We start from the raw sequence: 23,247 nt of genomic DNA, 5'->3' as shown, positions 1-23,247 counted from the left end.
AAGAGTTCCACGTGAAAACAAATACAGATTTGCTGGCATTGACTGGGTCCTTGTATGCCCCCTCTAATTACTGCGCTGAGATATTCACCCCCCCTATCCACCCCCCCATGTGACTCACGCTAAAGACGCAATCTCCCGGATGACTGACAGCTCGCTGGGCGCTAGGAAGATGCTGTCCCTTTAAAATCTGAATGTAAGTGTGTAATGATTTATCAAATTCTTATTATCAAGAAAATGTCAAACGAAGGGCACCTTGCTCTGTACTGACGCAAAACCCTCTCTTCCCCAGGAAGCTATAGAAGCTTAAGCTCATCTCACAAGTTATTCAGTCTAACCCTGCACTGGGACTTTCTGTGCTGCAAGTGGAACTGGGACCTCTGTGGATATGGTGAGTACAGGGACTGTGTCCTATACACCCGTATGGGGACCATCTCCTTTCATTTCACTGAAATAGTGGGCTTAAAAGTGGGTATTAATATAGTCTGAGAGTGGTGGGAGCTGTCCATGGTGCTGAAACCACTCTATCTATCTATCTATCTATCTATCTATCTATCTATCTATCTATCTATCTATCTATCTATCTATCTATCTATCTATCTCTATCAATCCTCTATCTCATACATAGGTAGGCAGCTATATATTATTCATATATATTTAATACTTTAATTACATTTAGAAGTAGTTAATTTTCCAGACTTGCAAAGTCCTATTAATGGAGATAGTTGGAGAAATGTGATGTATACGGACAGTGGAAGGTTAAGTGTTGTCTCTATTTAAATACTTATATCTACATCTTGTTAGACAAACAGCTCTCTCTGTCTCTGTCTCTCTCTATCTATATCTCTGCGTCTTTCTCTAAAGATATAAATATTCCTCTCTAGGTGCTTATAAGTCATGTATAATCTAGCTGTAGGTGTACAAAGGACAATGCATTAGGCTCAGGTCTTGCACTGGGGGATGAGTATGAATGTAACTACCTACCTTTGGCTGATTACCTGAGAGACCGTCAGAGACAGACTTTTGCTGCCTTTCCCCCTCCGGATGTGCCAGGCTGTCTATTGAATCCGGGCTTGGTGTTGTGTTGAATGACAGAAAGTAAATGGGGCGTAAAATTAAAGAATCTTTGTACAATAGTGAGAGGGACAGAGAGAGGCTGTTCAAGCCGTGATATGAAACCCAACGAGGCTGGAGGTGTTCTCCTGCAAAGCTTTCTGCATTATATTCACCTATACCTCCCGGCTTAGCCTCATCTATATACGGCCTATGCCATCAAATTAATCAGTTCAAGCGCTGGGGGCAATTAAATGGTTTGTAGAATTAGACATTAAGCAGATTGAAAGGGGTTTAGTTGCCACCTCCAGCTGCACAGAACACACGTGTTGTATGGTGTATATATATATTATATATGTATATATTACATGCAGACAGTGCAGTAACAGCTCTCTGATATTTCATAGGACTACGGGAATCCAATGGACGTGGGGCAGAAGACTGTGAACAGCCCGGAAGGTGTTGCCCCAGGACTGATTGGAGTGGCAGGAGTCTCTCGGCACAGTCCCGACAATGATGTCCCTCTTCAAGCCTCTTCTAAGCTGGCCAGGTTGTCCCAATCTACCTCTAATGACAGCAAGGGGTTTGTACCAGAAGAAGCCAAGGCCAGCTTCCTGGAGAGGTCTAGGACTGGGGGGTCCTGTAAGAGCACCCCGAGTCACGGCCACTTTGCTCTCAGGAAGGATTCTGCAGACAGTTTCCCTGTGAAGGACATGGCTGATAGCAACGGGCAGAGTAACTCCCTGCACTGCAGAATTGTGCCCCTCCAGGGCGCAGAGGGGGAGACTAACCAGGGCTTTGGGAAGAACACCCTGGAGCAAAACAACGGCAAGGGAGGCTGGGTAACCATGAACCAGAGCACGGTCGTCCTGGGCACAGATGGGAACACGTCTGTTTTGCCTGGCACTCTCAGTGGGGTGAGTTCCTCTCTTTGTAATAAGCTCATAGTTCTATGCCACGTGTCAGTATAATTGGTGCAGTACCAAATTATATTACTGTTGTCTTCTTATAAATAGCATTACACAATGTACTAGCATTTGCAATAGTCAGTATATTCCATATGTCTTGTATCATGTTTATGGCCCAAGAGCTTACCATCTAATTGTTCGATTTCATAAGGAGAAACGGTCACGTGTGAATTTTTATTTGGCGTGAACTATCAATGTTACAGTTAAAATAATAATAATAATAATAATAATAATAATAATAATAATAATAATAATAATAACAATAATAACAATAAGGACTCGGATGGGTTTTTAAGTCAATTAATGAATAAGTTGTGTTGTCTGGGTACATACTTCACAGAACTATGCTGTGTCCTGTCTAAAACGTGTATCCTATAATATTTGCTGAACTCTAAACAAAGAATGCGATTTGCAGGTGACATTCCTCCAGGGATGTCTAGTTATCGTACAGTAGAATACCTACTTCCATCCTGGGGGTTGTAAAATTAATTTTAGGAGACATTTTCTGTACCAACATGACAGTAATTGTTCTCATTATTTTGTCGCAGTCACTTTAGCTGTCGTTGTAAGTCCGAAAACATGCAATGACCTTTTCGTTGTGTGGACAGAATGCATTTCGATAAATGGCAACAGAGACAATGTATAGATGGATTTAAATTGTGCAGCAAAGATCGTTTGATCAGTCATGTTTACTATGCAATTGGCGCATTGTCCCTATACCTTATCAAGCGTGAAAGTATATTTTCTTTTTGGGTGTCTCATCTTATTGCATTTATATTAGATTTCTTCTTCCCATTGATTGAACTTTCGTGTCTAAAGTATACATTTTTGAGCATAAAAACTTTGTGGCTCCAGTTGTGGAGGAACTACAAGTCACAGCATGTCCTGCCAGTGGTTTAACTATAGCGGTGGGGTGTCGACCTATGAGTATTTAAGGAATACATAGCTATTTCCCAACTATTTAAGTTGAATCGTAACACGGCTCCTAAACTACAATCAGTTTAGTGACACCTGACTGACAGCGGTGAGGAGAAGGTGTATTTAGTGTCTATGGCGCTGTGTGATATGTGATATATGATTTTTTCTTCCTTTTAGGAGGATGATGGAGATGAGAATAAAGCCAGAGGAAATTGGTCCAGTAAACTGGATTTTATCCTGTCTATGGTGGGGTATGCGGTGGGTCTGGGGAATGTTTGGAGATTTCCATACCTAGCATTTAAAAATGGCGGAGGTACAGTATTCATTTCTGTCCTTTAATGTGTAAATACGACACTATTTATTATTACTATTGGAGTCTGAAAATGTTTAATTACATGCAATTGATTTACGCTACGATGCTTTCAAGTTGTAAAATGTATCCAAATTAAAAACATGTGAAACTATTTCATGACCCTCCTATCTTATGTTTCATTATAAGCAACTGTAGAACATTTCCGTGATAAAATGCCATAGAAGTAACTTTACGTCGCTAGTTCAGTGTTGTGTGAACGGATTACACGCATTTATTTAATTGCAGAACATGATTGTTAATTGTGTCATTCTACAAGCTACAGTGTACTGTGTACAATATGTCTGTGTTACTCTTCTAAAAATAATGACAACATTACAATTCACATCGTGTTACAAGTTTAAATCATTGGTTCATGCATTAAACGATGTTGTTTTATTAAATACAATTACACAAATCTTCAGTGTACAATGATGAACTAATACGCACCAATGCAATGCTGCAGTGCGCAAAGTTTTAATAGTTACAGATACAGTCACACAAACCTGTTATTAGACACAATCACACAACCCTGCGATTTGCCATGGGGTGTTAGTAGACACAATGACACTACTCTTGAGTTGATACATAAGACAACACAACACAACCCCGCAGCGCACACCTTTCGTGTAATTGATATAATCACCCATTCATGCAATGTACAATTTAGTGTTGAAAGATAAAATTACACAAATCTGCAGTATACAATCTCATGCAAAAGCTACAATCACACGTACACGTAGTGCCCGATATTGTGTTATTAGATACACAATACTGCAGGGTACACTCTAGTTGTTAACAGACACAATCACGCAACCCTGCAGTGCACACTCTCTTGCAATAGATACAATTACACATCCCTGCAGTGTACAATTTTATGTTATCAGATACAATCCCACAATTCTTCGTCCTAAAATCTCGTGTTGATAGAAACAATCACACAAACCTGCATTGCACAATGTGTGTTCATACAATCCCACGATACTGCAGTACATAATAGTTTGTTAATACAATAACATATTCCTGCAAAACTCGTGTTAATAGATACAAAAACACATTGCTGTAGAGTGCAATCTTGTCTTGTATTATTAGATGTAAGTACACAACTCTACTTCAAACAATATAGTTATACACTGCAGTAATATATGATTGTATTAACACAATATTTGACATTGCAGTGATATAAGATTAAACACTGCAGTAATGTGTGATTTTAGTAACACAATATTGTGCATTGCAGGAGTATAAAATAAAATCACATACTCCTGCAATGTACAATATTGTGTTAATACAATCACACATCATTGCAGTGTTTAATCTTATATTACTGCAATGCATAATCTTGTGTTACTAGACACGATAATACATTACTACAGTGTATAATTTTGTGTTAACAAACACACGTCTCTACTTTTAACAATCTGGTCTTATTAGATACAATCACATATCCCTACAGTGTATGTACATTCTTATGTTGATAGATACAATTACACATTACTGCACTGTATACTCTAATGTTATTATACACAACCACACAAAGCTTTAATAAGCTTTAGTAAATTAATTTATTAATTTACAATTAATACATGCAACACAATATACCGGCAGTGTATAATCTTCTACTAATAGATACAATCACACAACTTAACAATGTACAATCTCATGCAATAGATACAATCACGTATTCTTGCAGCGTTGTGTTAATCGATACAATCACACATTCCGTGTGCGATTTGTTCTCAATATATACAATGACAAAACCCTGCAGTGTACAATCTCATGCAATAGATATAATCACACATCCCCGTAGTGTGTGCAATTTAGTATTCCTGGATAAAATCACACAACCCTGCAGTGTACAAGCTCTTTTGCTATTAGATACAATGACAGCACCCTGCAGTGTACAGTCTCTGGTTAATAGATACAATCACGCAACCCTGCAGCGTGTTAGATACAATGACAGCACCCTGCAGTGTACAATCTCTGGTTAATAGATACAATCACACAACCCTGCAGCGTGTTAGATACAATGACACATTCAAGCAGTGCACAATCTTGTGTTAATAGATACAGTCACGCTATCTTGCCGTGTACTAGATACAATTATTACAGTATAGGGACTGGTGTTAGATACAATTGATACAACCACAATGTCGTGCAATCCTGCAGTGTATACGACATTCCTCTGCAGGGTTGGTATATTATAAATTGCATTTTTTACATTCAAAATATGATACAAAGACCTCATGGTAAAAGTGCTATTAATGCTACACTGCGTTTTATTGAATTATTTCCCTGTTCCCAGACCTTCTGCCGGTGGATGGGATGTTTCCGCACACTACTTCCTTAGACCATTATAAACAGATAATTCTACTGTGCTCACTGAGTTATTGTATTTATTCACTATAATGGGTCCGTCCCCTCTGCTGAGCACCCTCGTGTCTCACACAATAACATGAGCTCAGGTCACAGTAGACGAGTGATTGACAGGTGTCACCTGCAGCGATTCTCTAAACGGTCCTTTTATATGTCAGTGCTGACCCTGCAATAAGCGTCAGTCACCCTCACATGTCACTCACACATACACAGTACACACATGATGCTCACTGACTGCTGCTTGTGTACTGCAGAGAATAACACCGACGATCCGTTAATGTTCTGTACTGAGCTGTATATCACAATTGTTTCAATACTTTGCAAAATTACGTAGATTGTACGTCGATGTCAAATACATATATACAGACAAAAGTATATGTATATATATATATATATATATATATTTATATAGTTGGGAAATGAATATATATGATATATACAGAAAGATCGACATGAGATACATATATAGGTAGATTAGATAGATAGATATGAAAAAGATAGATATAAAATAGATATATAGATGGATAAACATGGGATAGATAAATAGACAGATAGATAGATATATAGATATGGGATAGATAGATAGATAGATAGATAGATATAAAATAGATATATAGATGGATAACCATGGGATGGATAGATAGATAGATAGATAGATAGATAGATAGATATGAGATAGATAAATAGATAGATAGATAGATCGATATGGTATATATATATATATATATATATATATATATATATATATATATATATATATATATATATATATATATAGATAAGTAGATAGATAGATAGATAGATAGATATGGGATTGATATATACATAGATAGATAGATAGACAGGTTTATATGTGATAGATAGATAGATAGTAATGGGATAGATAAATATATAGGGGATGGATAGATATATACATGGATAGATAGATAGATAGATAGATAGATATGAGATAGATAAATAGATAGGGGATAGATAGATGGATATATATAAAATAGATATATAGATGGATAAATGTGGGATAGATAGATAGATAAATATGGGATAGATAGATATATAGATATGAGATAGATATGGGATATATAGATAGATAGATAGAAAGATAGATAAAAAAATAGATATATAGATGGATAAACATGGGATAGATAGATAGATATGAAATAGATAAATAAATATATAGATAGATAGATTGATAGATAGATATGGGATATATATATATAGATAGATAGATAAGTAGATAGATAGATAAGGGATAGATATATACATAGATAGATAGATAGATAGACAGATAGGTTTATATGGGATAGATAGATAGATAGACAGATAGGTTTATATGGGATAGATAGATAGATAGATAGATACATACATAGATAGATAGATAGTCAGATAGGTTTATATGGGATAGATAGATGGATAAATAGATAGACAGAAAGATATGGGATATATATATATATATGTATATATATATATATATATATATATATATATATATATATATATATATATATACATGGATAAATAGATAGATAAATAGATGGATAGATAGATAAAAAGATTGAATAGAGCTCAGTTACATTGTATTCTATTATAAAGTGGATTCAGAACCACGGACAGCTTCGTTCCTAAACACTTTATTGTAGTGACATAAAATGACATAACCACAGTAACTTGTCTTGTACATACAGACAAACAGTCTACTCGATATATAGATATATTTATTTATTTATAGAAACAAATGTATTTAAGTTGCTTTTCCATATTTAAATGCAACAGTGAATAAATATGTTTACAAAGTGCTGCAGTGATACCTACTTGGAGAGATACAGTGTAACAGAGTGACTATAATACAATGTGTCGGTACGTTGCTGTAATACGTTCTGTGTCCTCTCAGGTGCGTTCCTCATCCCTTACCTGATGATGTTGGCCCTGGCAGGGATCCCCATTTTCCTATTAGAGGTGTCACTTGGACAGTTTGCCAGCCAGGGTCCCATTTCTGTGTGGAAAGCCATCCCCGCCCTACAAGGTAATCACTCCACGCGCTATGACTTCATTATCTGTATGATTATTGTCAGATGACATCATTTCCCTTATCTATCAACCTGTCTGTTAAACATGGATTATCTGATGACATGGGTTACACTGAGAAAGTGATCTTCTGTTTTGGATCTGTGTGGTGGATTACATGTTTAATCTCTATTTCACATATATGCTAATTACAGGGGCCAACACGTTTGCTGCATTAGACCTAGATGCCCTCTAATCTGTATGAAATATTTTGCATATAAATGTTATGTTTGGTCATTTTGTAAATGACCTATATAGTTTATAAGATAAATTGCACATGTTCACTGGATCGTGCACTAGATTACACGTACACCTGATCTGTGTGTAAGATTACATATAGTATCTGACCTGTATGTTAGATTACATGTACTGTCTGATCTGTGTCATGATTACATATACTCCCTGAACCTCTATGATAGATTAAACATATTCTCTGACCTGTGTACTGTATTACATATAATATGTGACCTGTGTTCTAGACTACACATATTCTCATCATCATCATCAACATTTATTTATAGATTATGTATAGTCTATCACCTCTATGTTAGATAACACATCCTGATGGGAGTGAAAGAATACATGACATTTATTTTACCTGTGTTCTAGTTTACATGAACTCTTATATAACTATGTGATATATTGTATGTGCTCACCCTTACCTGAAAATCAGACTATATGAGCTCCACATTGTCTGTGTGTGATAGATTATATGATCTCTCTCTTATCGGTGTCTTAGACTACATGTGATCTACCCTATCACCTTCATTAGATTACATGAGTTCTCATTTATATTGTGCTAGATTACATGTAAATCAGACTACCAGAGCTCTATTTTACCTGTGTAACAGATTACATGTAAATCAGACTACCAGAGCTCTATCTTACCTGTGTGATAGATTACATGTAAATCAGACTACCAGAGCTCTATCTTACCTGTGTGATAGATTACATGTAAATCAGACTACCAGAGCTCTATCTTACCTGTGTGATAGATTACATGTAAATCAGACTACCAGAGCTCTATTTTACCTGTGTAACAGATTACATGTAAATCAGACTACCAGAGCTCTATTTTACCTGTGTAACAGATTACATGTAAATCAGACTACCAGAGCTCTATTTTACCTGTGTGATAGATTACATGTAAATCAGACTACCAGAGCTCTATCTTACCTGTGTGATAGATTACATGTAAATCAGACTACCAGAGCTCTATCTTACCTGTGTGATAGATTACATGAGCTCTGTGTATCTGTGTTTGTGCCCAATTACATTGGATTTCACATATTTGTGATGAATATTGTGTCTCTATATGTATGCTAGTTTACATGTCTTCTTTCCAATACTCTGTTTTAGATTATATGACCTTTCAATTACTGTGTTTTAAAGTGCAAGTGTTTCCTACTATCTTTGTTCTAGACTACATGTATGTTCTATGTAGCATGTGATCGTTCTTACTTTTTTTTCTTTCTTTTGCTAAATTTTCTGTGTTCTCCATTTCTGTGCACTTTGCTAATTGTGCTCTCACTAGTCTCTTGTGTTAAAGTATATGGGCTCTCTCTTACCTGTATATTAGATGTGCTCTCCTTTATGGGTGCTTGGTCACTCGTGATTCTGTCATGTGTGTGGTAAATTAAATGTGTGCTCACTATTCTGTTTACCAAGTAACATGTTCTCTTATCTGTTTACTAGATTACAACTGCTCAGTTCATTATCCTCTATAGATTAAAAATGCTCTCTTATATCTTCAGTATATTGCATGTAATCTAACATATCTTCTGTAGATTACACATAATCTCCCATATCTTCTGTACAATACATATGATCTCCCTTATCTTCTGTAGTTTACATATGAGCTCCCTTATTTCCTGTAGATTACATATAGTTTCCCTTATCTTCTATAGATCCCATATGATCTCCCTTACAATCTGTAGATTACATAAAATCTCCATTACAATCTTTATATTACATAAGATCTCCATTACAATCTGTAGATTACATAAAATCTCCATTACAATCTTTATATTACATAAGATCTCCATTACAATCTGTAGATTACATAAAATCTCCATTACAATCTGTAGATTACATATGATCTCCCTTATTTGCTGTAGATTACATACGATCTTCCTTATCTTCAGTAGACTACATATGCTCTCCCATATACTCCATAGATTACATATGATCTCCTTTATCTTCTGTAGATTACAAATGATCTCCCTTATTTCCTGTACATTACATATAGTCTTCCTTATCTTCTGTAGATTACATAGGATCTCTGTTTTTTTCTGTAGATTACATAGGATTTCTGTTTTTTTTCTGTAGATTACATATACTCTCCCGTATCTTCTATCGATTACATATGATCTCCCTTATATTCTGTACATTACATATGATCTCCCTTATGTTCTGTAGATTACATATGATTTCTGTTATATTTTGTAGATTAAATATGCTCTCATTTCCCTTGTGTAGCTTATATAGGATCTCTGTTTTCTACTGTAGATTATTTCTGATCTCCCTTATCTTCTGTAGATTACATATGCTCTCCCATATCTTCAATAGATTACATATGCTCTCCCTTATCTTCTGTAGATCACATATGATCTCCCTTAACTTCTGTAGATTACATATGATCTCCCTTACAATCTGTAGATTACAGATGATCTCCCTTATTTGCTGTAGATTACATATGATCTTACTTATTTTCTGTAGATTACATATGATCTCCCTTACAATCTGTAGATTACATATGATCTCCCTTATTTGTTGTAGATTACATATGACCTTCCTTATCTTCTGTAGACTACATATGCTCTCCCATATCCTCCATAGATTACATATGATCTCCTTTATCTTCTGTAGATTACATATGATCTCCCTTATTTCCTGTACATTACATATAGTCTTCCTTATCTTCTGTAGATTACATAGGATCTCTGTTTTTTTTCTGTAGATTACATATACTCTCCCGTATCTTCTATCGATTACATATGATCTCCCTTATCTTCTGTAGATTACATATAATCTCCCTTATCTTCTGTAGATTATATATGATCTCCCATATCTTCTGTAGATTACATATGATCTCCCTTATCTTCTGTAGATTATATATGATCTCCCATATCTTCTGTAGATTACACATGATCTCTGTTTTCTTCTGCAGATTACACATGATCTCTGTTTTCTTCTGCAGATTATATATGATCTCCCTTTTCTTCTGCAGATTACATATGATCTCCCTTATCTTCTGTGTATTAAATATTTTCTCCCTTATCATCTGTAGATTATATATGACCCCCCCTTATCTTCTGTGTATTAAATATGTTCTCCCTTATCTTCTGTAGATTACATATGCTCTCTCTTATCTTCTGAAGATTATATAGGATCTCTGTTTTCTTCTGTAGATTACATATTATCTCCCTTATATTCTGTAGATTACATATGACCTCCCTTTTCTTCTCTAGATTAAATATGATCTCTCTTATCTTCTGTAGATTACATATGATCTGGCTTATCTTCTGTAGATTACCTATGATCTCTATTACCTTCTGAAGATTACATATGATCTCTGTTATATTCTGTAGATTACATATGATCTCCCTTATTTTCAGTAGATTATATATGCTCTCCCTTACCTTCTGTAGATTACATATGCTCTCCCTTATCTTCTGTAGATCACATATGATCTCCCTTACCTTCTATAGATTACATATGATCTCCCTTACAATCTGTAGATTACATATGATCTCCCTTATTTGCTGTAGATTACATATGATCTTCCTTATCTTCTGTAGATTACATAAAATATCTGTTTTCTTCTATAGATTACATATACTCTCCCATATCCTTCATAGATTACATATGATCTCCTTTATCTTCTGTAGATGACAAATTATCTCTGTTACATTCTGTAGATTACATATGATCTCCCTTATCTTCTGAAGATTACATAGGATCTCTGTTATCTTCTGCAGAGTAAATTTGCTCTCACCTATCTTCTGTATATTACATAGGATCTCTATTTTCTTCTGTAGATTACATATGTCCCCCTTATCTTCTGTGTATTCAATATGTCCTCCCTTATCTTCTGTAGATTACATATGTTCCCCTTATCTTCTGTGTATTCAATATGTCCTCCCTTATCTTCTGTAGATTACATATGTTCCCCTTATCTCCTGTGTATTAAATATGTTCTCCCTTATCTTCTGTAGATTACATAGGATCTGTTTTCTTCTGTAGATTACATATGACCTCCTTTATTTTCTATAAATTTCATATACTATCCCATATCTTCTGCAGATTACATATGATCTCCCTTATCTTCTGTAGTTTACAAATGAGCTCCCTTATTTCCTGTAGATTACATATAGTTTCTCTTATCTTCTATAGATCACATATGATTTCCCTTACAATCTGTAGATTACATATGATCTCCCTTACAATCTGTAGATTACATATGATCTCCCTTATTTGCTGTAGATTACATATGATCTTCCTTATCTTCTGTAGACAACATATGTGCTCCCATATCCTCCATAGATTACATATGATCTCCTTTATCTTCTGTAGATTACATATGATCTCCCTTATTTCCTGTACATTACATATAGTCTTCCTTATCTTCTGTAGATTACATAGGATCTCTGTTTTTTTCTGTAGATTACATATACTCTCCCGTTTCTTCTATCGATTACATATGATCTCCTTTATCTTCTGTAGGTTAAACATGCTCTCACTTATCTTTTGTAGATTGCATAGGATCTCTGTTTTCTTCTGCAGATTATATATGATCTCACTTTTCTTCTGCAGATTACATATGATCTCCCTTATCTTCTGTGTATTAAATATGTTCTCCCTTATCTTCTGTAGATTATATATGACCTCCCTTATCTTCTGTGTATTAAATATTTTCTCCCTTATCTTCTGTAGATTACATATGATCTCCCTTATTTTCAGTAGATTATATATGCTCTCCCTTACCTTCTGTAGATTACATATGCTCTCCCTTATCTTCTGTAGATCACATATGATCTCCCTTACCTTCTATAGATTACATATGATCTCCCTTACAATCTGTAGATTACATATGATCTCCCTTATTTGCTGTAGATTACATATGATCTTCCTTATCTTCTGTAGATTACATAAAATATCTGTTTTCTTCTATAGATTACATATACTCTCCCATATCCTTCATAGATTACATATGATCTCCTTTATCTTCTGTAGATGACAAATTATCTCTGTTACATTCTGTAGATTACATATGATCTCCCTTATCTTCTGAAGATTACATAGGATCTCTGTTATCTTCTGCAGAGTAAATTTGCTCTCACCTATCTTCTGTATATTACATAGGATCTCTATTTTCTTCTGTAGATTACATATGTCCCCCTTATCTTCTGTGTATTCAATATGTCCTCCCTTATCTTCTGTAGATTACATATGTTCCCCTTATCTTCTGTGTATTCAATATGTCCTCCCTTATCTTCTGTAGATTACATATGTTCCCCTTATCTCCTGTGTATTAAATATGTTCTCCCTTATCTTCTGTAGATTACATAGGATCTGTTTTCTTCTGTAGATTACATATGACCTCCTTTATTTTCTATAAATTTCATATACTATCCCATATCTTCTGCAGATTACATATGATCTCCCTTATCTTCTGTAGTTTACAAATGAGCTCCCTTATTTCCTGTAGATTACATATAGTTTCTCTTATCTTCTATAGATCACATATGATTTCCCTTACAATCTGTAGATTACATATGATCTCCCTTACAATCTGTAGATTACATATGATCTCCCTTATTTGCTGTAGATTACATATGATCTTCCTTATCTTCTGTAGACAACATATGTGCTCCCATATCCTCCATAGATTACATATGATCTCCTTTATCTTCTGTAGATTACATATGATCTCCCTTATTTCCTGTACATTACATATAGTCTTCCTTATCTTCTGTAGATTACATAGGATCTCTGTTTTTTTCTGTAGATTACATATACTCTCCCGTTTCTTCTATCGATTACATATGATCTCCCTTATCTTCTGTAGGTTAAACATGCTCTCACTTATCTTTTGTAGATTGCATAGGATCTCTGTTTTCTTCTGCAGATTATATATGATCTCACTTTTCTTCTGCAGATTACATATGATCTCCCTTATCTTCTGTGTATTAAATATGTTCTCCCTTATCTTCTGTAGATTATATATGACCTCCCTTATCTTCTGTGTATTAAATATTTTCTCCCTTATCTTCTGTAGATTACATATGATCTCTGTTATCTTATGTAGAGTAAATATGCTCTCACTTATCTTCTGAAGATTATATAAGATCTCTGTTTTGTTCTGTAGATTACATATTATCTCCCTTATATTCTGCAGATTACAAATGATCTGGCTTGTCTTCTGTAGATTACCTATGATCTCTGTTACCTTCTGTAGATTACATATGATCTCTGTTATATTCTGTAGATTAAATATTCTCTCATTTCCCTTGTGTAGATTATATCGGATCTCTGTTTTCTACTGTAGATTATTTCTGATCTCCATTGTCTTCTGTAGATTACATATGCTCTCCCATATCTTCAGTAGATTACATATCCTCTCCCTTATATTCTGTAGATCACATATGATCTCCCTTAACTTCTGTAGATTACATATGATCTCCCTTACAATCTGTAGATTACAGGTGATCTCCCTTATTTGCAATAGATTACATTTGATCTTCCTTATCTTCTGTAGATTACATATAATCTCCCATACAATCTGTAGATTACACATGATCTCCTTTCTCTTCTGTAGATGACATATGATCTCCCTTATTTCCTGTACAGTACATATAGTCTTCCTTATCTTCTGTAGATTACATAGAATTTCTGTTTTTTTCCTGTAGATTACATATACTCTCCCGTATCTTCTATCAATTACATATGATCTCCCTTATCTTCTGTAGATTACATATGATCTCCCTTATCTTCTGTAGATTACATATGATCTCCCTTATCTTCTGTAAATTATATATGATCTCCCATATCTTCTGTAGATTACACATGATCTCTGTTTTCTTCTGCAGATTATATATGAGCTCCCTTTTCTTCTGCAGATTACATATGATCTCTGCTATCTTGTGTAGATTACATATGATCTCTGTTATCTTCTGTAGAGTAAATATGCTCTCACTTATCTTCTGAAGATTATATAGGATCTCTGTTTTCTTCTGTAGATTACATATTATCTCCCTTATATTTTGTAGATTACATATGACCTCCCTTTTCTTCTCTAGATTAAATATGATCTCTCTTATCTTCTGTAGATTACATATGATCTCTATTACCTTCTGTAGATTACATAGGATTTCTGTTATATTCTGTAGATTAAATATGCTCTCATTTTCCTTTTGTAGATTATATAGGATCTCTGTTTTCTACCGTAGATTATTTGTGATCTCCCTTATTTTCTGTAGATTACATATGCTTTCCCTTACCTTCTGTAGATTACATATGATCTCCCTTACCTTCTGTGTATTAAATATGTTCTCCCTTATCTTCTGTAGATTACATAGGATCTGTTTTCTTCTGTAGATTATATATGACCTCCTTTATTTTCTATAAATTTCATATACTATCCCATATCTTCTGCAGATTACATATGATCTCCCTTATCTCCTGTAGTTTACATATGAGCTCCCTTATTTCCTGTAGATTACATATAGTTTCTCTTGTCTTCTATAGATCACATATGATTTCCCTTACAATCTGTAGATTACATATGATCTCCCTTACAATCTGTAGATTACATATGATCTCCCTTATTTGCTGTAGATTACATATGATCTTCCTTATCTTCTGTAGACGACATATGCGCTCCCATATCATCCATAGATTACATATGATCTCCTTTATCTTCTGTAGATTACATATGATCTCCCTTATTTCCTGTACATTACATATAGTCTTCCTTATCTTCTGTAGATTACATAGGATCTCTGTTTTTTTCTGTAGATTACATATACTCTCCCGTTTCTTCTATCGATTACATATGATCTCCCTTATCTTCTGTAGGTTAAACATGCTCTCACTTATCTTTTGTAGATTGCATAGGATCTCTGTTTTCTTCTGCAGATTATATATGATCTCACTTTTCTTCTGCAGATTACATATGATCTCCCTTATCTTCTGTGTATTAAATATGTTCTCCCTTATCTTCTGTAGATTATATATGACCTCCCTTATCTTCTGTGTATTAAATATTTTCTCCCTTATCTTCTGTAGATTACATATGATCTCTGTTATCTTATGTAGAGTAAATATGCTCTCACTTATCTTCTGAAGATTATATAGGATCTCTGTTTTGTTCTGTAGATTACATATTATCTCCCTTATATTCTGCAGATTACAAATGATCTGGCTTGTCTTCTGTAGATTACCTATGATCTCTGTTACCTTCTGTAGATTACATATGATCTCTGTTATATTCTGTAGATTAAATATTCTCTCATTTCCCTTGTGTAGATTATATCGGATCTCTGTTTTCTACTGTAGATTATTTCTGATCTCCATTGTCTTCTGTAGATTACATATGCTCTCCCATATCTTCAGTAGATTACATATCCTCTCCCTTATATTCTGTAGATCACATATGATCTCCCTTAACTTCTGTAGATTACATATGATCTCCCTTACAATCTGTAGATTACAGGTGATCTCCCTTATTTGCAATAGATTACATTTGATCTTCCTTATCTTCTGTAGATTACATATGATCTCCCATACAATCTGTAGATTACATATGATCTCCTTTATCTTCTGTAGATGACATATGATCTCCCTTATTCCTGTACAGTACATATAGTCTTCCTTATCTTCTGTAGATTACATAGATTTTCTGTTTTTTTCCTGTAGATTACATATACTCTCCCGTATCTTCTATCAATTACATATGATCTCCCTTATCTTCTGTAGATTACATATGATCTCCCTTATCTTCTGTAGATTACATATGATCTCCCTTATCTTCTGTAAATTATATATGATCTCCCATATCTTCTGTAGATTACACATGATCTCTGTTTTCTTCTGCAGATTATATATGAGCTCCCTTTTCTTCTGCAGATTACATATGATCTCTGCTATCTTGTGTAGATTACATATGATCTCTGTTATCTTCTGTAGAGTAAATATGCTCTCACTTATCTTCTGAAGATTATATAGGATCTCTGTTTTCTTCTGTAGATTACATATTATCTCCCTTATATTTTGTAGATTACATATGACCTCCCTTTTCTTCTCTAGATTAAATATGATCTCTCTTATCTTCTGTAGATTACATATGATCTCTATTACCTTCTGTAGATTACATAGGATTTCTGTTATATTCTGTAGATTAAATATGCTCTCATTTTCCTTTTGTAAATTATATAGGATCTCTGTTTTCTACCGTAGATTATTTGTGATCTCCCTTATCTTCTGTAGATTACATATGCTCTCCCTTACCTTCTGTAGATTACATATGATCTCCCTTACCTTCTGTGTATTAAATATGTTCTCCTTTATCTTCTGTAGATTACATAGGATCTGTTTTCTTCTGTAGATTACATATGACCTCCTTTATTTTCTATAAATTTCATATACTATCCCATATCTTCTGCAGATTACATATGATCTCCCTTATCTCCTGTAGTTTACATATGAGCTCCCTTATTTCCTGTAGATTACATATAGTTTCTCTTATCTTCTATAGATCACATATGATTTCCCTTACAATCTGTAGATTACATATGATCTCCCTTACAATCTGTAGATTACATATGATCTCCCTTATTTGCTGTAGATTACATATGATCTTCCTTACCTTCTGTAGACGACATATGCTCTCCCATATCCTCCATAGATTACATATGATCTCCTTTATCTTCTGTAGATTACATATGATCTCCCTTATTTCCTGTACATTACATATAGTCTTCCATATCTTCTGTAGATTACATAGGACCTCTTTTTTTTTTCTGTAGATTACATATACTCTCCCGTTTCTTCTATCGATTACATATGATCTCCCTTATCTTCTGTAGGTTAAACATGCTCTCACTTATCTTTTGTAGATTACATAGGATCTCTGTTTTCTTCTGCAGATTATATATGATCTCACTTTTCTTCTGCAGATTACATATGATCTCCCTTATCTTCTGTAGATTATATATGACCTCCCTTATCTTCTGTGTATTAAATATTTTCTCCCTTATCTTCTGTAGATTACATATGATCTCTGTTATCTTCTGTAGAGTAAATATGCTCTCACTTATCTTCTGAATATTATATAGGATCTCTGTTTTCTTCTGTAGATTACATATTATCTCCCTTATATTCTGCAGATTACATATGATCTGGCTTGTCTTCTGTAGATTACCTATGATCAGAGCCGGATTTAGACCTTATAGGGCCCTAGGCAGGATACTGTTTTTGGGCCCCCTCCCTGAAACAATCCATAGCACTATATTTTTGCTGCCTACCATATACCCCTATAGTTACGTAGAAGTGAAAGCATGTGCCGCTGCATGCCTACCATATACCCTTATAGTTAAGTAGATATGAAAGCATGTGCCACCGCATGCCTACCATATACCCCTATAGTTAAGTAGATATGAAAGCATGTACCGCCGCTGCGCGGCGGCACGCCGCCAAAGGAGATGAGGGCGTGGCTTGCATCTTTGGGGGCGTACCTAACATGTGAAAAGAGCAAGGCCACCCTGCTGCAGAAAAAGGCACCCCTAAATAATTACCAAGCAGTCCTGTTTTTTAAGTAGTTGGGTCAAAACAACATAATAAATATTGAAGTCAGGGCAGAAATACTTACTTAAGGTGTTTGCAAAAATAATACGCATAAATCCAAGTATGTGCTCTTGTCACTTTTGTCACTCTATCATCACACTGTGCCCCTTCATTGTCACTTTTGCCCCTTCACAATATCACATGTGCCCTTTCACCATCACCTCTGTGCCCATCACCATCACCACCTCTGTGCCAATCACCATCACCACCACTGTGCCAATCACCATCACCACCTCTGTGCCCATCACCACCTCTGTGCCTCTTCACCATCACCACCTCGGTGCCAATCACCATCACCACCTCTGTGCCCATTACCACCTCTGTGCCCTTCACCATCACCACTTCTGTGCCAATCACCATCACCACCTCTGTGCCCTTCACCATCACCACTTCTGTGCCAATCACCATCACCACCTCTGTGCCCTTCACCATCACCACCTCTGTGCCCTTCACCATCACCACCTCTGTGCCAATCACCATCACCACCTCTGTGCCCATTACCACCTCTGTGCCCTTCACCATCACCACTTCTGTGCCAATCACCATCACCACCTCTGTGCCTCTTCACCATCACCACCTCTGTGCCCATCACCACCTCTGTGCCTCTTCACCATCACCAATTCTGTGCCCCTTCACCATCACCACCTCTGTGCCCTTCACCATCACCACCTCTGTGCCCTTCACCACCTCTGTGCCAATCACCATCACCAATTCTGTGCCCCTTCACCATCACCACCTCTGTGCCCATCACCACCTCTGTGCCAATCACCATCACCACCTCTGTGCCCTTCACCATCACCACCTCTGTGCCCATCACCACTTCTGTGCCAATCACCATCACCACCTCTGTGCCCTTCACCATCACCACTTCTGTGCCAATCACCATCACCACTTCTGTGCCAATCACCATCACCACTTCTATGCCAATCACCATCACCACTTCTGTCCCTTGTTTTACTTACCTTTCTATTGCACGCTGCTCCTCCTTGGTCAGTCCAGATGTAAAAAAAAAAAAAAAAAAGAAAGAGTCACGTGATCGCTCGTCGGGTCCCGGCAGCCTCTCCTCCTCTCTCTATCACTGAGACACTGAGAGGAGAAGAGGCTGCCGGGACCGACTCGCGGCACCCGACCCCCCCCTCCCCCGACTCGCGAGTCGGGGGAGGGGCCGAATTTTTTTTTTTTCATTTTTTTTTAAAATTGATCCTGTCCCCCCCAGCTGGTCCCTCCGAGAGCCGCTAGGCCCTAGGCAGGTGCCTAGGTTGCCTAGCGGTAAATCCGGCCCTGCCTATGATCTCTGTTACCTTCTGTAGCTTACATATGATCTCTGTTATATTCTGTAGATTAAATATGCTCTCATTTCCCTTGTGTAGATTATATCGGATCTCTGTTTTCTACTGTAGATTATTTCTGATCTCCATTGTCTTCTGTAGATTACATATGCTCTCCCATATCTTCAGTAGATTACATATCCTCTCCCTTATCTTCTGTAGATCACATATGATCTCCCTTAACGTCTGTAGATGACATATGATCTCCCTTACAATCTGTAGATTACAGGTGATCTCCCTTATTTGCAATAGATTACATTTGATCTTCCTTATCTTCTGTAGATTACATATGATCTCCCATACAATCTGTAGATTACATATGATCTCCTTTATCTTCTGTAGATGACATACGATCTCCCTTATTTCCTGTACAGTACATATAGTCTTCCTTATCTTCTGTAGATTACATAGAATTTCTGTTTTTTTCCTGTAGATTACATATACTCTCCCGTATCTTCTATCAATTACATATGATCTCCCTTATCTTCTGTAGATTACATATGATCTCCCTTATCTTCTGTAGATTACATATGGTCTCCCTTATCTTCTGTAAATTATATATGATCTTCCATATCTTCTGTAGATTACACATGATCTCTGTTTTCTTCTGCAGATTATATATGAGCTCCCTTTTCTTCTGCAGATTACATATGATCTCTGCTATTTTGTGTAGATTACATATGATCTCTGTTATCTTCTGTAGAGTAAATATGCTCTCACTTATCTTCTGAAGATTATATAGGATCTCTGTTTTCTTCTGTAGATTACATATTATCTCCCTTATATTTTGTAGATTACATATGACCTCCCTTTTCTTCTCTAGATTAAATATGATCTCTCTTATCTTCTGTAGATTACATATGATCTGACTTGTCTTCTGTAGATTACCTATGATCTCTATTACCTTCTGTAGATTACATATGATTTCTGTTATATTCTGTAGGTTAAATATGCTCTCATTTTCCTTTTGTAGATTATATAGGATCTCTGTTTTCTACCGTAAATTATTTGTGATCTCCCTTATCTTCTGTAGATTACATATGCTCTCCCTTACCTTCTGTAGATTATATATGATCTCCCTTACCTTCTGTAGATCACATATGATCTCCCTTACCTTCTGTAGATTACATATGATCTCCCTTACCTTCTGTAGATTACATATGCTCTCCCTTATTTTCTGTAGATCACATATGATCTCCCTTACCTTCTGTAGATTACATATGATCTCCCTTACAATCTGTAGATTACATATGATCTCCCTTATTTGCTGTAGATTACATATGATCTTCCTTATCTTCTGTAGATTACATAAAATATCTGTTTTCTTCTATACATTACATATACTCTCCCATATCCTTCACAGATTACATATGATCTCCTTTATCTTCTGTAGATTACAAATTATCTCTGTTACATTCTGTAGATTACATATGATCTCCCTTATCTTCTGTAGATTACATATGATCTCATCTTCTGTAGATTACATATGATCTCTGTTATCTTCTGTTGATTATATAAGACCTCCCTTTGTTCCTGTAGATTACATATTCTCTCGCTTATCTTCTTTAGTTTAAATATGATTTCTGTTATCTTCTGTAGAGTAAATATGCTCCCCCATATCTACTATAGATTACATTTGATCTCTGTTATCTTCTGTAGATTACATTTGACCCCTTTATCTTCTGTAGATTACATATGACCTCCCTTATCTTCTCTAGATTATATATCCTCTTCTTCATCTTCTTTAAATATATAGACTTTCCTTTATCTTCTGTAGATTACATATGATCTCTGATCTGTGTGTTAGATTACTTATACTGTGCCACCTCTATACTAGATCTTCTGTACGGTACATATATCATCCATAATCCTTTATAGATTACATATGGTCTTTCTTATCTTCTGTATATATATATATATATATATATATATATATATATAGATCTATGTAGTCTAGATTACATGTTCTCTCTTATATTTGTTTTAGACTACCTATGAGCTCCCTTATTATCTGTGCACTGGTGCAGCTATAGTTCATTTGGCCCTGGGGATATATATATATCATCTGTTCACTAGATTACATGTGTTCTCTCTCTCGTGTTCACTAGATTACATGTGCTCTCTCTCTCATGTGTTTGTTAGATTACATGTGCTCTTTATCTCTCATGTGTTCACTAGATTACATGTGCTCTCTCTCTCATGTGTTCACTAGATTACATGTGCTCTCTCTCTCATGTGTTCACTAGATTACATGTGCTCTCTTTCTCTCATGTGTTCACTAGATTACATGTGCTCTCTCTCTCATGTGTTTACTAGATTACATGTGCTCTCTCTCTCATGTGTTCACTAGATTACATGTGCTCTCTCTCTCATGTGTTCACTAGATTGCATGTGCGCTCTCTCTCATGTGTTCACTAGATTACATGTGCTCTCTCTCTCATGTGTTCACTAGATTACATGTGCTCTCTCTCTCTCATGTGTTCACTAGATTACATGTGCTCTCTCTCATGTGTTCACTAGATTACATGTGCTCCCTCTTATATGTTCAATAGATTACATGTGCTCTCTCTCTCATGTGTTCACTAGATTACATGTGCTCCCTCTTATATGTTCAATAGATTACATGTGCTCTCTCTCTCATGTGTTCACTAGATTACATGTGCTCTCTCTCTCTCTCATGTGTTCACTAGATTACATGTGCTCTCTCTCTCTCATGTGTTCACTAGATTACATGTGCTCTCTCTCTCATGTGTTCACTAGATTACATGTGCTCTCTCTCTCTCATGTGTTCACTAGATTACATGTGCTCTCTCTCTCATGTGTTCACTAGATTACATGTGCTCTCTCTCTCTCATGTGTTCACTAGATTACATGTGCTCTCTCTCTCTCATTTGTTCACTAGATAACATGTGCTCTCTCTCTCATGTGTTCACTAGATTATATGTGCTCTCTCTCTCTCATGTGTTCACTAGATTACATGTGCTCCCTCTTATGTGTTCATTAGATTACATGTGCTCTCTCTCTCATGTGTTCACTAGATTACATGTGCTCTCTCTCTCTCTCATGTGTTCACTAGATTACATGTGCTCCCTCTTATTTGTTCACTAGATTACATGTGCTCTCTCTCTCATGTGTTCACTAGATTACATGTGCTCTCTCTCTCATGTGTTCACTAGATTACATGTGCTCCCTCTTATGTGTTCAATAGATTACATGTGCTCTCTCTCTCATGTGTTCACTAGATTACATGTGCTCTCTTTCTCATGTGTTCACTAGATTACATGTGCTCCTTCTTATGTGTTCACTAGATAACATGTGCGCTCTCTCTCATGTGTTCACTAGATTACATGTG

The 23,247-nt window shown here is 35.7% G+C and overlaps 1 protein-coding gene across 1 annotated transcript in view; it reads left to right on the top strand.

Annotated features, from left to right (window-relative positions):
- Window positions 1-254: 254 nt before the first annotated feature.
- SLC6A5 (solute carrier family 6 member 5) overlaps window positions 255-23,247 on the top strand; it is a 72,007-nt gene continuing 49,014 nt past the window's right edge. The window contains exons 1-4 of the mRNA XM_075188427.1: window positions 255-388; window positions 1,458-1,967; window positions 3,114-3,249; window positions 7,550-7,681. Of these exons, the coding sequence (XP_075044528.1) occupies window positions 386-388; window positions 1,458-1,967; window positions 3,114-3,249; window positions 7,550-7,681 (781 nt within the window). The 5' untranslated portion in view covers window positions 255-385. The remainder of the gene's footprint in view (window positions 389-1,457; window positions 1,968-3,113; window positions 3,250-7,549; window positions 7,682-23,247) is intronic.

Source organism: Mixophyes fleayi, chromosome 10, assembly GCF_038048845.1.
Source record: "Mixophyes fleayi isolate aMixFle1 chromosome 10, aMixFle1.hap1, whole genome shotgun sequence".
In the NCBI taxonomy this organism is placed as follows: domain Eukaryota; kingdom Metazoa; phylum Chordata; class Amphibia; order Anura; family Limnodynastidae; genus Mixophyes; species Mixophyes fleayi.
The sequence above is the reverse complement of the archived record's forward strand: the minus strand, read 5'-3'. Positions and strand labels throughout refer to the sequence as shown.